Source organism: Gossypium raimondii, chromosome 10 (genome assembly GCF_025698545.1).
Source record: "Gossypium raimondii isolate GPD5lz chromosome 10, ASM2569854v1, whole genome shotgun sequence".
Taxonomy (NCBI): domain Eukaryota; kingdom Viridiplantae; phylum Streptophyta; class Magnoliopsida; order Malvales; family Malvaceae; genus Gossypium; species Gossypium raimondii.
In genome coordinates this window covers 48,078,588-48,093,780 of record NC_068574.1, presented here as the reverse complement: position 1 = coordinate 48,093,780, position 15,193 = coordinate 48,078,588, and the positions used below count along the sequence as shown (strand labels likewise).

The 15,193-nt window shown below is 32.3% G+C and overlaps 1 protein-coding gene across 5 annotated transcripts; it reads right to left on the bottom strand.

Annotated features, from left to right (window-relative positions):
- Positions 1–7,887: 7,887 nt before the first annotated feature.
- On the bottom strand, positions 7,888–13,611 carry LOC105777303 (uncharacterized). Of its 5 annotated transcripts, none has more exons than XR_001128243.2 (13): positions 12,977–13,610; positions 12,172–12,598; positions 11,423–12,074; positions 11,039–11,079; positions 10,501–10,569; positions 10,189–10,289; positions 9,948–10,026; positions 9,675–9,773; positions 9,493–9,561; positions 9,321–9,370; positions 9,118–9,199; positions 8,852–8,957; positions 7,888–8,409 (listed from the first exon to the last, which is right to left on the bottom strand). XR_001128243.2 is itself a non-coding variant. In XM_012600488.2 (13 exons), exons 1-13 carry the CDS (start codon positions 13,420–13,422, stop codon positions 8,292–8,294), a joined length of 2,328 nt encoding a protein of 775 aa, XP_012455942.1. In that variant the 5' UTR covers positions 13,423–13,608; the 3' UTR covers positions 7,888–8,291. The 5 variants fall into 5 exon arrangements, 2 of the variants coding, with proteins under 2 accessions (XP_012455942.1, XP_012455943.1); XM_012600488.2 differs by having other exon boundaries at positions 8,852–8,946; positions 12,977–13,608; XR_001128244.2 differs by having other exon boundaries at positions 8,355–8,409; positions 8,852–8,946; positions 9,283–9,370.
- Positions 13,612–15,193: the final 1,582 nt, after the last annotated feature.

Sequence of the window (15,193 nt, the reverse complement as noted above, 5' to 3'; positions counted from 1 at the left end):
TAATCCTTTAAGAATTATAAAGATATAGACTAGTAAAATGGTGAAATTTCATTTTTACTATCGTAAAAATTACAATTTAATTTTGACCCCTAAAAATATTTTCTGACTTCGCCCCTGGTTCCAAACATAGAACACTTGGGTAGCAAATTAGGAAAGATAATTACACACATATATGGCTCATTGACAAAATGCATAGTAGTGAAGTATAAGCTCAACCATATTAGTCATATGTTGGAACCCGTGACCCAACTATCTTGGATAATAATAAATATAGGTAGAAACTGCTCACATGGTGTTTGGTCCATCTCTGTGCGCTATTAAACTCCTACCATTGCAAGTAGGGTACTAGGATATATGATTTTTCTTGTAAAATCCACCTTCTTGGTCTACATTGCATGTAACACATGGAATCTACATATTTTTCTTATACATAACAAAGCTGAGCAGTACTAACCATTAATGCAACGGTTGGGAGAGGGAGAGGGAGAGAGTTGGAAGTAGAAAAAAAAGAAGGAAAGAAACACGAGGAGAGGAACAAGCTCGTTCTTGACATTTTTAGGGTCCTAGGCAAAACAATAATATGAGGTTTTAGGTTCCTTAAAAGTTGGAGAAAAAATTTTAGGTCTCTTAAAAGTTGGTAAAAAAAATTTTGGGCCTTTAAAAGCTAATGTTTTTTTTGGGCCACTTAAAAGTTGGTAAAAACTTTTTTTTGACCTTTAAAAGTTAAAATTTTTTTAAAGCCCCTTAAAAACTAAAAAATAATGTTTTAGACCCTTTTTAGCATTGGACCCTGGGCAGCTATACCTTCGAACGACCCCTAAAGCTAGGCTTGGAGAGGAAAGAGGAGAAAAAAGAAAAAAAATAGCTTAAATTTATTTTGTCACATCGCATGATTTGTAGAGCTGGTAAAAAAGACTCGAGCCCAAAACCTCACCCTTGTCAATCTGAGTCCGTAATGATCCAAGTTCGAGAAAGCTCAAGCCCATAATAAAACCAACCCGAGAAAGCCCAGGCCCTCAATAGATTTGAGCTCGAGGCCAAGATAAATCCTGCCAAAAGCCCGAAAAAGTCAAAATTTATAACTGAACAATCATAATAGACATTAATAATTAATATAATTTTATGATAGTACTTAAAATAAAATATAAATAAATAATTATTTTTATTAAAATTTTATTAATAGGAAATGTAATTAATAATAATTTTATCTTAAATTGTAAAGTAAAATAAATTTTAAAAACATTAATTTAATATAAAATATTTTAAATGCTATAATTATATATGAATAATAAACATTAAAATTATTTATTATTAATTATTAAAATCTATAAAATTAAATTTTAATGATAATATAATAATATATTATATAACTATTACTAAAACCAAAACTGATTACCTAACTCGACCTTATGTACTAAATTAATATATTACTAATACATAAAATAAAATAATAAAAATATTACTAATACATTTGTATGCGTGTGGAACAAAATATTTAGAACACAAATGTCATTTAAAAATAACATATAATAAATAATGAAACATATGATTTTAAACTAATTAATAATAACACATGAAATTTGTAGGTTATTAAAATGAAAAAATATTAAATTGTTTATCATGGAGTTGTCATCAATTTAGAGTCGATGTCAAGTTAATTTGTGACACCAACTCAATAAAATACATTATTAATACAAATATATTATTAATAAAGTGTGCATAATAAAATTAAAATGTATAAAAATAAAACTTTAGCTGGGTGATAAATTAAATGTTTTGCTAATGCAATTAAGGTGAGTTTAAATCCCACTATATGCATATTTTTACTTGTCTTTTTTAAAGTGAAAATATTTAAATACCATCAAATAATATTACTTATTTTAATTACGGAAGGACATTCTTGTAACTTCCCAACCGAGTTGGTGAGCCGGTTGAGGGTGACACCAACTCGCTTTAGAATTTTATTAATAGTATAGATTAGACCTGTCCATGGGCCGGGCGGCCCGGCCCGGCCCGACGGTCCGCTCGAAATATGGGAGGGTTCGGGTAAAAATATAGGCCCGAAATATGGGCTTGGGCAAAAAAACGAGGCCCGTTTAAAAAATGGGCCGAGCTCGGGCTCAACTTTTTGGCTCAGGCCGGCCAACCACCAAATAATATAATAAATATATATTTTTTATTTTTATTTTTTAATTTTAAAATACTTTAAAATTTTTTTTTATTTTTTTATTTTTAAAATATTTTTTTGTGTTTATTAAATACCGGGCCGGGCCAGGCCGGGCTCGGGCTTATTAATTTTTTCCCGGGTCGGGCCTGGGCAAAATTTCAGACCCATATTTCGGGCCGGGTCGGGCCCGAGTCTAAGAGTCGGGCCGAAATTTTTTTCAGGGCCCGGCCCGGCCCATGGACAGGTCTAGTATAGATATAGATTATAATAAAAGGTATAGTGCTACATGATATTATAATGTTTAATTATTAATGCATATATATAAACTATATATTATATGATATGATATAGCATTATATAATATTGTAGGATGACTAACTTCCAAATGTACGAAAAGTATATGGACTTAGAGCATATTTAAATTAGTATAATAATAAGCATTAATATATAATAATGTAACACCCTAAACCCGACTTAGAAGTTAAGACCAAGTCTGGAGGAGTTACATCGACACATCAAAAACTAATTTCAATAAGTATCCAGAAACGTTCAAATATTACTTGACTATTAGTGGAAAATCTTTTCAGAGTCTTATTTTGAAAACCAAAATCCATTTTGTCGACTTGAGTGATTTTGTAGTTTCACATTAAAAATTATCAACTACTGACGAATTTAGCAAAAACCAAAATGAGCTTAGAAACAGATTAGAACCCACAAGATCAAACATTTCTGCATTATTGCAAAACAATCCGAGCTCCCACACGCCATCCGGTCCTAAGTTAGAGACTTACCTAAACACTCAAAGATAAAACCAAAAGGTGAACTATAAAACCTAGTGTATAACCAACACTAATTATAGTTAACAAAACATAATATATAAATCAGAATAAACACAGCGAACTTAATAGCAAGTGTAATATAATAGAACAACACAACCCAACCAGAACAGGATAGAGCAGAACATAAGAGAATAGAACATAGCAGAGCAGAACATAACATAGTAGAGCAGAGTAGAACTAAACATAACAGAGCAGAGTAGAATTGAACATAACAGAGCAGAGCATGTACGTTTATGTAGATGCAGTATTTTTCAAACAGATCAGAATGCAGATTCATCAGAAAACATCCTACCCAACTCCGCTACACACCAAAATAGAGTTCCCCTAGAACTCGTCCAGCCAAATCACACCAACAAATAATTGTGGACAGTTCCTCCAGAATATTCGTAGTTAAAACTGCCATATTAGATATATGTGGTCAAACCACTATATTACAACCATGCTGCCAGAACAGTGTGGATAAACCACAAGAAAATGCAGATCATTAAACTGCCAGAAACTCCCTCCTTTCACATGAACCCAAATCCCATGCAATGTGTCATGGCATGCATAAACAGAACCAGAGTGATGAGTATGTAAGTCATGCTATCATTCAATAATAGAATCAGTAGTCATAGGAGTCCATGTTTTGTAAAACAGACTTATCAAACCTCAACAGATCATATCAGATTTTCCATGAAGTCACATGCACGGTTATAAATCAGAATCAGTAACAATCAATCTAACATATTCAGATATCGTATATTCTTCATCAACAGAGTAACGTAGAGTGTTATAAATTAGAATCAGTAACCATCAATCCAATATATTCAGATATTGCACATTCTTCATCAACAGAGTAACGTAGAGACGTACTAGTAAACTTAACAGAATACAGATCGTACCTAGATAATTTGTATACATTATACAATAGCACATTACGTTCTGACAGATCTTACGTACTTAGGCTCAACATAATAGACATGCGTACCGTTCCCAAGTTGTCCATCGTCAGATTAGCAGTTATCAAGTTATATAGTCTAATTCAGATTGTACATACCTTACAGTAGGCCTGCATTCGTTTCAAATGACGCTTGTGGCCCGAGCAAAAATTCCAAATATTTTTTCATATGCTTGTATGGTTTCACACGGCCTGGGAAGCTGGCTTATGTGACTTCACACAGTCTGACACACCCCTATATGCTTGCCCATGTGTCCGACACGACCTGACACACACCTGTGTCACCTGCCTGTGTGGTCCTAATTCGCAAATAGTGAGTTACACAACTTGGACACACTCGTGTCACTGGCTTGTGTGAATCCTACACATCTCATAACCACACACAGTCTGGACACACGCCCATGTGCCTATCCCGTGTGCCTCCCATTTTTGTGAAAAGTGAGTTACACGGCCTGCCACACGACCTGACGCATGGTTGTATGGTCATACGGCCTACCACACGGCTTGGCACACGACCATGTGGCTTCGACAGTCCCTTTTTTTAACGACTGAAATTCAAAGAATAAGGGTTTTTGGTACCCACCTGATACGGATTTGAAGCAAAAGCAACAAGGATAAGTTCCCATCCTTAAACGATAAGCAATTGTCCAACAAATGATTAACTCGCAGTCAAATCGCTAAAAACTAACATTTCAAAATCGAAATTACGTCAAAGAACTTTCGACACCAAAACTTTAAATTGAACTTACCAACCAACGAATTAAACTAAAAGGAGAAGTCAAACCCTGTACAGAATCAGTGCAACATAACAGGTTTGACTTTAGTGATTTTATCTGAGTCTCGGGTTTGATTCCTGTCCTACTCATATTTGTATTTTTTTTCATGTTGTTTCAAGCTTTACTTTTATTTTTAATTACTAATTTCAATACATAAGTTTCTTGAGTCCCAAGTTCAATTCCTCTTCTAAAGACATTTGTATTTTTTATTTCATGTTGTTTCAAGCTTTTTTTATTTTTAATTAATAATAAAAATATTGTTTTTAAGTTTTTTTATTTTTAATTCATCTTTTAATTAATAAATCTTTTATTTATAAAATCAAATAATTATTGTCAAATATCATTATTTTTAGTAAATATAACTTTTATATGTGTAATATGTGTAATATTTATTTTTATTAAATAATGATATTTGAAATGGTTATTTGATTTTATAATATTAGGAATCACCATACCTACACAATATAGGAGGAGAAAAAATATATCAAAAATTTAGTTGATGTTTTAAAAAATAAAATATATTTAACATAAAGATAATTATCAATTTTATCAAAATATATTTTTATTATATAATTGAAAATAATTATTTGATTTAATAAATAAAAGAGTTATTAATTAAAAGATGAATTAAAATAAAAAACTTGAAAACAATATATTTATTAATTAAAATAAAAAGCTTGAAAAAATTAAATGAAAAATACAAATGTGCTTGGAAGAGGAATCGAACTTAGGAATCAAAGATAAAATCACTATTATTTAATCAGAAAACAGTAATTAAAAATAAAAGTAAAGTTTGAAACAAGCTGAAATAAAAATACAAGTGTAAGTAGGGGAGGAATCAACCCAAGAACTTAAAGACAAAACCAGTAAAATTTAACTTCAAGAAATCCGTTGGACAAACGAACTCACATCTCTTACAACCAACACAATCTTCTGTTCTTGGAGCGGAAGCAATTTGCTTAGCTTTACATCCATCCCAAGGTATCATTTCTAACACACCAGTGGGGCAGGCTCAGACACATTGAGTACACCCAATACATGTATCATAAATTTTCACTGAATGTGACATGGGATCTATAAATTTTTTAACATCATAAAATTTCAATCTATTAACCACTTAACTAAATGAGCTAATGTATTAAAGAAATCAGAAAGCACGTCTTGTAGAACACGTTTTCACACGTTAGTGAAAATGCGTCTTACGGGGCGTGTTTTTAGCATAAAACTCTTTCTGTAGGACATGTTTTTTGTTTCTCTCCAAAATTGACCTACTTCCCTAAATATCGAAAGAAACAATATATTTCCCTAAGTATTTTTTAAATAAACATTTTTTTCAAATTTAGCTATTAATAATTTATAATATATGATAACATTAAATAATATAGTAGGAGGGCTAACTTTCAAATGTACAAAAAGTATTAAGATTTAGAGCATATTTCAACTAGTATAATAATAAACAATAATATATGATAATAATTAATATATAATGTACTACTATTATATTAAATATTATAATAAAAGATATAGTATTACATGATATTGTAATGTTTAATCATTGATGCATATATATAAACTATTAATATATTGTATGGGGAGGGACCCACTTACGAAGTGTAAAATTAAAGTTGTTTTACACATTTTCTTAGCTTTTTATATGATTAATATTTTAATGATCTAACCGTTAAATTTAATATTTCATTCATATAGATCATGTATGTCAAATTTGATGTAACTTTAAAATTTCTAACTATTTGTTTTATGTAAAACAAATTCAATCGTTGAATATATATTAATATATTGAGAATTGTAGATCCATATAATAGAGATATCGGATTAGTTTTAAAATTTACATGTATGACAAGTACAATTATATTGATAAATTCAACGATTAGATCATTAAAATATTAATCGTATAAAAGATACGTAAAGTGTAAAACAATTTTTGTTTTACACTGTAAATGGATCCTCCCATATTATATACAATATAATATGATATAACGTTATATAATAAAGTAGTAGGACTAACTTTCAAATGTATGAAAAATATAGAGACTTGGAGCATATTTCAACCAAGATAATAAAAACAATAATCTATAATAATAATTAATATATTATGTACTACTCTACTATTATAGTATGTGATATAATCTTATATAAGGAAATAATATATTTTATAAGTATTAATATATATGACTATTATTATAATAGAAGATATAACATCAATAGTTATGTGTAATTTAGTATATTAATATAAATGTTTATAAGTATAACTAGCAATACATAAAATATTATTAAAATTTAATATCTTAATAAAATATTATATTTATTAAATTAGATTTTGAATTGGACTTTAACTTTTACAAATTGTATTGGGATATTAGGTTTAATTTCTTTTTATTTTGGACTTGAGATACGAGTTATAATTAGTTTATTTAAAGTTTGTGTAATAATAAATATATTATTTGAGCTTGGGTTTGGACTTAGTATAATATATTTGAGCTTTGTAATAAATATTTTAGAATATGAGTATTAGATTTGTAAATTTAATAAGAAAGATAAAAAAAAGTTATTCAATTTTCAATATAATATATTATTAAACAATAAAAATCATTAAATCATATAATATCATAGAATAATAAATTTTACATACAAATTATTTTATATAAAAAACTCTATTTAAAATATATAATATTTTTTCATATAACAAATTTGAATTGTGTTGTCATTATATAAAAATAAAATGACTTATTATATTTAAAATGAAAATATTTATAATTTAAAATGTTCAAATTTATTTGAATCCATCAAAGCACACTTAGCTTGATCCGAGTCTGGGAAAATTTGAATTCATAAGAGCTCAAGTCTAAAATACTCCAAACCCAAGAAATCGAATCCAAATGAACCTGAAAAATTCCAAAAAGTAAACCCAATCCAAACCTACCCATTTGTCATCTCTAATGTTTTGATTCACTCGTAAGTGTTGAAGATGTATGTTATTCTTAATGGAATTACGGCCAAGGACCGTGACGAAATAAAATATTAAAAACTACTTGTAACCAAAATGAAACATTTGGGACCGATCGCGATATAGTTCACTAAATTTAGTACAATGAGGTACAATAAGCTGGAGTAACAAGCATTAAAAAAATATTGACATCAGACAAATTTAGTTATAAATTTCAAGCTGCAAGCTTTTTGTATATAATAATAATGGACTCCGAGAACAACAGAGTAACTAATAGCAGACAAGGGACCCCATTATAGAGTGGTTTAACAAATAGCAAACAAAGCATGATATTTATCTCAGCCTATGTACTCAAACGTAGATTGTGCATTACGTACGAATTTCCTTAGTCGTCCTGACATGTTTCAAAATCACAGGAGACATCATCCCCATCTCCAAATCCACTGCCGAAACCAACCCATTACCTCAAACTTGGGCTGCTTTCTCTCACATACTGCCAACTAAATACCTACATTTTATCTTTCTCGTGTGGCTCACTGCCCATGCTTCTCTACATCTTTTGTTTGAATGAAAGAATATGGAACCAATGCCACAAGCATCTGATTCATATTTCCTTTTCTTCGGCCGAGTTACGAGCTTGCTGAAGTTGGAGAGTATATTGTCTTTGAAGATCTCTAAGCTTGTTAAGTAGTTCCTGGAACGTTGGCCGGCTCTTTGGATCACTGGTTTTTGCAAAATTGTAATTCCCATATATCAGACACCAAAATGGTAAGTTATAACATAATTGGAAAACATAATGACTAGACGAGACGTAGAAAGAAAACTGGCTTTACTTCTGAAGATAATTCCTTATTAATTAATGACTAGAAGTGCTACAGATGCCACTAACCTAAATGGTACTTAAATACTCAAGGCCATCATGATGATTGCAAATCGAATTTGAAGTCCTAGTCCATACTACTTGTGGATGTAACTTTAATCATGCACTTAGTGCACATGTTTCGAATTTGACTAACACAATGCCGGGCCTGAGACTCCTAACTGACACTCCCAAATGCTATGTCTGAGTTAACTAGCATATTGGTAAACTACAGCTAAACTTTTAGCAGTGAATTTATAAGAAAAATAAAAGAAAACATACAAACAGTATAAGGAGATGAGCACCTGTTCCAGCAAATCTTGATTATAGAAGCCCACCGTGGGTCTAGTTCCTTTGGAATCTCTAGCCGTTGGTTCATGAACCCCACCGCTGCAACCAACTGCAAATATTCTAAACAAATTGTTGTTCATATATGCAGAGATACAATGGTGAATAAGGAATATTCCATTTAAACCTAACATAGCTTGTCTTTAGAAGAGAGCAGTTGGTTTGGTGATTTTGACCTCTTCAGATAAAAATGACTTTAAAATCTTTTTAATGAAAACCATACCTGCATTGCGTTGTGTTTCTCCCAAGGTATCTTCTCGGTAGCTAGCTCCCATAATATGACGCCAAAACTATAAACGTCGGACCTAAGTCCCACAAAGAACGAGAAATACAAGGTCAGCAGTGAAAGAAAGGCAAACGTGATAGGGCTGAGGGCTAGGGCACTTGCTTGTGCAATTCAAAGGGTGCGGAATGGGATCAACATACTTCTCATCTGAGGGTTCACTGCGAAGAACTTCAGGCGCCATCCATTGAGGCTAAAAAAGACACGGTACTTGTAAGTCAACTGAGAAACTAGAAAGTTATGCATCCTTACAAATGATTTAGACTCTGTTAGATTAATATTATTGATGAAGCTAATGAAGGGTTAAGTAAATACCGTTCCTTTCCCAGACTTTGTTGTGAGATATGTTTTGTGCTTGAGACGTGACAAACCAAAATCGCCAACCTGATCACATAGAACTACATTACCTTTTACCTCAAGTAAACAAAAAATATTCTCAACACCCTGACATAAGCTAAAACTAGATTTGCAGATAAAGAGGATGAACTATGGAAAACCTTCACGGTCCAATTCTTATCCACTAGAAGATTTGAAGACTTCAAATCACGATGAATGATAGGTGGATTGCAATTGTGAAGATAATTCATGCCTCGTGCCTGAGAAAGTTCAATCAGTAAGATGAACTGACAGAGGGAATGACTACCGCAGTGATACAAGCAAGAATAAAATAATAATGAATGCAGACCAACATATGATGGCATTAAATCCATTGTAACTGGAAAACCATCATAAAATTTAAAAGGTTAAAATAAAATCTACTTGATACTTGCAATATCCAAAGCCATACTGACACGCCGTCTCCAACCTAATTTGGTAGTATTCCTTTGTAGTAACTGAAACAAACTCCCACTGCAGCAATAAAATATAAAATTTAATCATTCATCAACCCAAAAATATATATAATATATAAAACTAATGTCCCATAGAGAAACAAATATGGAAGTGAAGTTTTTTTAAAAAGAAAAAAGTCTCAGCACAGAAAGAACTTCTAAAAGAAAGTTGAGATTGAACCGTGGAAGGAACTCTGTGACAATGCAGAGACGTTGAGATGAAACCACAACTCCCATGAACAGCAGAACATTTGGATGCCGAAGTCTTTTCATAAGAGATACCTTCAAAGCAAAAGCAAAATAGTTACAGCAGCATTTGGAAGAGGAAGAGAGAAACTCAAAACAATAATAAATGCAGTGACTTCAATCAGTTGGCGAATGGAAAGTGCTGATGGTGAATGAATCATATGATTCTACAATTACCACCAAAGAGAAAAAAAGATATGACTAAGTATGTGAACACAGTGAAAACTAATTTAACAGTAAAGCACACCTCCTCTCTGAAGGCATTTATTACATCATCTGAATATTCCTGCTTCGAGAATACCTTGACTGCAACCTCCTGAAATAATGTGAACATGGTAATTTACACGAATAAGATTATTACAATTTTTTTCATGCACTCTACCATTTGCCATTTAATACCAACAAATAACTACAGAGTACAAGGACTCATTTATTGCAATGACAGAGCAGTTTCATGAACTGGAATTTACCACAAGAATGGCATAAGATCCTCAAAAAGGATTCAGCATTTTTCATATTGCACGGTCTATATTAGACTTGGGCATCATATGTAGGTTCAATGAGCCTACATCATACAATAACATATGGAAAACTGGCTGAGGAACTCCTTGTCACCATCTTTCCATTTTATGCACACTCTTATTTACATGAGTGTATCAAATATGATTTGATGGAAAAAAGCAAAAGCAAATCATGATATATCTTATCCCAAAATTTTTAATGTATATTCATCTATAATGTTTTGTACGTCTTCCCGAAAGTGAAGGCACCGGAGTAGAACATACGGATTCAAACCACAGACCATGATACACTGTTCCACAAGAACCTGTGAGGAAAGCAGGAACACAAAGTAAATATTATTATATCTAAGGAAAACATCACCCAGAAATAAATACAACAGAATATAGAAACAAAGCAAAGCATGGACCAAGCTTAAGTCAAAGACCAAGTTCTCATCCATTGAAATGATTATCCAGTGGGCATTTGGGGTATCCAGTGGGCATTTGGGGTTCCATTCATGTGCTTTGACATTACCCAAATCAAAAACGGATGAACAGTGGTGAATCAGTGTAAAGTTCAATACTTCTACGCTTAAAAGTAGTGGCTCCAGTTAGGAACAAGTTCATAATTCCTTTATGACTCCTAGGTGCTCACTCGAAAAAAATTACCTTGCCCAATTTGATCTCCAATTGTCAAGTCCTCCCACAAGATTTCGTAATCTAAACAATCGACATCCATCTCAGCTCTATTAACTGCACTACTGCTAGTACTTCCAAAGCTGCTGACACTGCTGGTGCTGTAAACATTAACAGAGGATGACCACGAGCCTGATGGCTCATTATTGACAGGGGTATTATTTTCATTAACGTGGCCTTCAGATTTTGCAGCAGAATATGAGCTTTTCTGTACAAATAAATCATTCTCTTGATCATTTGCCAATCCAGGCCATACAAAACGAGTAGTTCTTGCCTCTGATCCTGCTCGATCATTCTCTTTCCAAGGCCACGATATCCCCTTTTTACCCACTAAGGTCATAATCTTTTGGATTGCAGGTTTTCCTTCACTCTCATCACCAGAATTGTGAGAGGTGTTCATGGGGGACTTTTCATCCAACGGATAAAATACACTAAAGGCAGATGGGTAAATACTTCCCCTAGGTGTACAAGCTCCACTGGAAACTGCATCTTCTTTAAGATCAGAATGAGCTGCAATGGAGCAACCATGCTCCAAATAATGACCATCTCCACTTTCTCCTTCACGATCGACACAATACTCTCCCATCTTAAATTTGGACTTCATTTTGTTGCTCACCTTAAGCGCCTGCATAACTCTTAACAATCAATCCAAGCCAAACTACAAATATATATAGTAACACTAAAATCCAACTTCCAACACATTAAAATTAAGGAACTAATACCAAATTTGTTAGTTCTGATGCAATTGCTGTTTGCATAGGTTGTTGAGGATCCAGACCAAGTTTAGCTGAGACAGCATTTTTAGACCGGCTAAAGGTTGAATCTCCTTCAGGTTGCTTTCCAGCCAACACTGCAGCTCTCCTTTCTTGCAAAGGCTGAGTATCACTGGATACACAAATGATTCCAACTAATGAACTATCATCGTCATCATCCTCATCATAAAAAGGAGTATACGTTGCAACAGCCAAAAACCTCTCCCCCATTTTATTCTTGAAAGGAAATTGTCCAGTCCAGCTATCCCCCGTCATAACACAATGAACAATATTAAGTGCAACAGCGAAATCCCTATGATCAACAAGAAGTTGAATGGCATCTTGCTCTAAAGCCTCTGCTGCTGAATAACCATAAAGTTTTTCGGCAGCTTTATTCCTGCAAAAAAGAAAAGCATAATTTTTTTTTTAAATGAAAAACTATGCTCAAATGATAATGCTTACTTAATACTTTTTTTCTATTTAAGTTACAATTTACTTCAAATTACAACCATAATTAATAGTTAAAAGCAAAAAGTAACTAAATCAACTCAAACTAACTCATCAGAATAAATATAAGATCAAACCCAGTGAAATTTGAACTTTGGAGCTCAAAGTTCCCTAACCTCCTTGCCATTAAGCCAAAGGCCCCATTCTCTATAATGCTACTAAGTAGTTAATAAACAATGTTAAACCACATCACTAATTACTAATTTAGAACATAAAAACTTGGTCTTTGCAACTGAATGATCTTAAAAGCGAAACCCTTTTCGCTTACCAATAAATTATACGGCCACTAAGATCAAATATATGAACAGATTGCCCCATAGACTGAAATATATTCAAATACTGGCTGTTAGTGAAATTGACGGCTGCTGGCCCGACGTTCCCGGTTCTTTCGATAGCTCCTCCTCTTCCTCCTACTCCTAAATCTCCTCCGGTGCCGCTGTCGCCATTGACAGTGTCATTGTTTCTGCTCTCTCTTCGCAACGGCGAGGAGTGCCGAAACGAAGCTGAATCTTTCTTCCAAGCAGCAAGCTTCGCCGCGTTCCCCGGGAAGCGCGGACGTCGAGGGGAAGTAGAGTGAGATCTTTGATGAGTTGAATTGGCCTTGGAATCGCCACCGGATTGTTTTAAAATAGAAATTTCTTGCTTGAGATCGGCATGTCCCGCTTCAAGTATTTGGATCTTCTTCAAAAGCTCCTCTGCTGAAGGGGTTTCCATATTCCCTTCAAACAATCGAATTCAAAGCATGGATCTTCAAATCGTTCATAACATATAAAGATTTCTCAACCTCTCTCTGTGCGTGTTACAAACTTTCCTCTTCAACAGGTCAAACTCTAAGACTTAAAAGACCGAATATTTTCTTTCCGGGCGGTTTCTCTGTTTCGGTTGGTAAGCGGCTAACTTTTTTATGTTAGATATTTTCATTATTCAGAAGATATTTTTAATGCTATGGTTTTCTTTAATAAAAAGGGGTTAATTCACGTGACCATCCTTAAACTATGATCTAATTTTAAATTGGTCTCCAACTTTAAAACATCCTCACAATATCAATATCAATATCAATATCAATATCAATATCAATATCAATATCAACTAGATCGTTCTTCAAGCCTAGTATTAACTTTGATGTTAAGGCTCATGAAACATTTAACACGTAGATTAAATTGAGAACATGTATACACTTCTTGTATGTATAGTTTGAATTTGATATTTTAAAAACTTGCTCTCTTAAATTTTATTTTATCAACACATTAAATCCAAACCGTTTATTTGATAGTTGCGAGACAAGTTTATAATTTGATCCCCATAAGTTAAATATGTTCCACGTCAAGTCTAAACTACCATTTAATGCCTAAATAGAGGATTAAGTTGTTGGAAGGCTTTGATAGATATGATACTACTATCTAAAACCCAAATAAATGATTAAGTTGGTAGAAGGATATGATTGATATAATATTAATAGTTTAAATATTTAATCAAACTATTTTGAACTTGAAGGATGAATTTATAATTTTGAGGATAATATATGGATGTTTGTGGAATTAATCTAAAAAGGATGGGAATGGGTTATTCCATGAATGTCAAAAAGGGTAAAGTCCAAAGCTTTGGGAAACCATTGTCATTGTCGACAAAAATATAATGAGAGATTGACATGGAATACGGAATACCTAACCTAACCTCATCTCATCCCCACACCCATCCATTCAGCCACGGTTTGTTCACATTAAAATATTTTGAAGTTAAAATAATAAAGAGTATTTATGTCATTCATTAATTTTATAATTTTTGCACTAAATAATTTAAATTACAATTTTAAAAAAATTAAAATGGATTAATGATAAATTTGAAAATTTAAGATTTGTTTACCACTTTAATCTTTTGTGTTGTTATAAGTGTCACATAATTTATTATCTAGGGTAAACTATACAATTAAACATCTAAGTATTAAAATTTACATTTTAGCATTCAAAATAAAAATTTACATTTTAAACACTCATGTTACATAGTTCACTCTCGTCAAAACCACAAATAGTAAGTTAATGTGACAATTAAAAAGCCACTATAATAATGAATTTAACCCTCAAGATATTAAATCAATTTAGTCATAATTTTTAAAATTAATCCTTAAAATTTATAAATGATCTTAATTTGATCCTAATTCTAAAAAAATTAAAGAAATATATAAATACATAAATTAAAAGATATAATAATAAATTTGAATTTTATATTAATATTAAATAAAATAAAATAACCTCCCTCACCGGGTCCCTCCCCCACTACCATCCCCCTCTCTCACGTTGTGTGCTACTGCAAATGAAGGAATTGTGTCTACATTATGTTTATCCTTGGTTTACCCGCCCTGTCATGGGAAATTTTTTCTTCCTATATCTCTTTGCCTCAAATTCCCTAACATACCCAATTTAAATATGGGCATTTCCATATAAGATGAAGATTATGTTATCTAATGGCACATGTGGTCCCAAAGCTT

Coding starts and splice junctions, on each gene's coding strand:
- LOC105777303 (XM_012600488.2), bottom strand. CDS start 13,422: ATGGAAACCCCTTCAGCAGAGGAGCTTTTGAAGAAGATCCAAATACTT. Junction 11,080..11,422: donor TGGAGATCAAATTGGGCAAG/GTAATTTTTTTC, acceptor CTTTCCTCACAG/GTTCTTGTGGAACAGTGTAT. Junction 8,410..8,851: donor ATCAAGATTTGCTGGAACAG/GTGCTCATCTCC, acceptor TGCAAAAACCAG/TGATCCAAAGAGCCGGCCAA.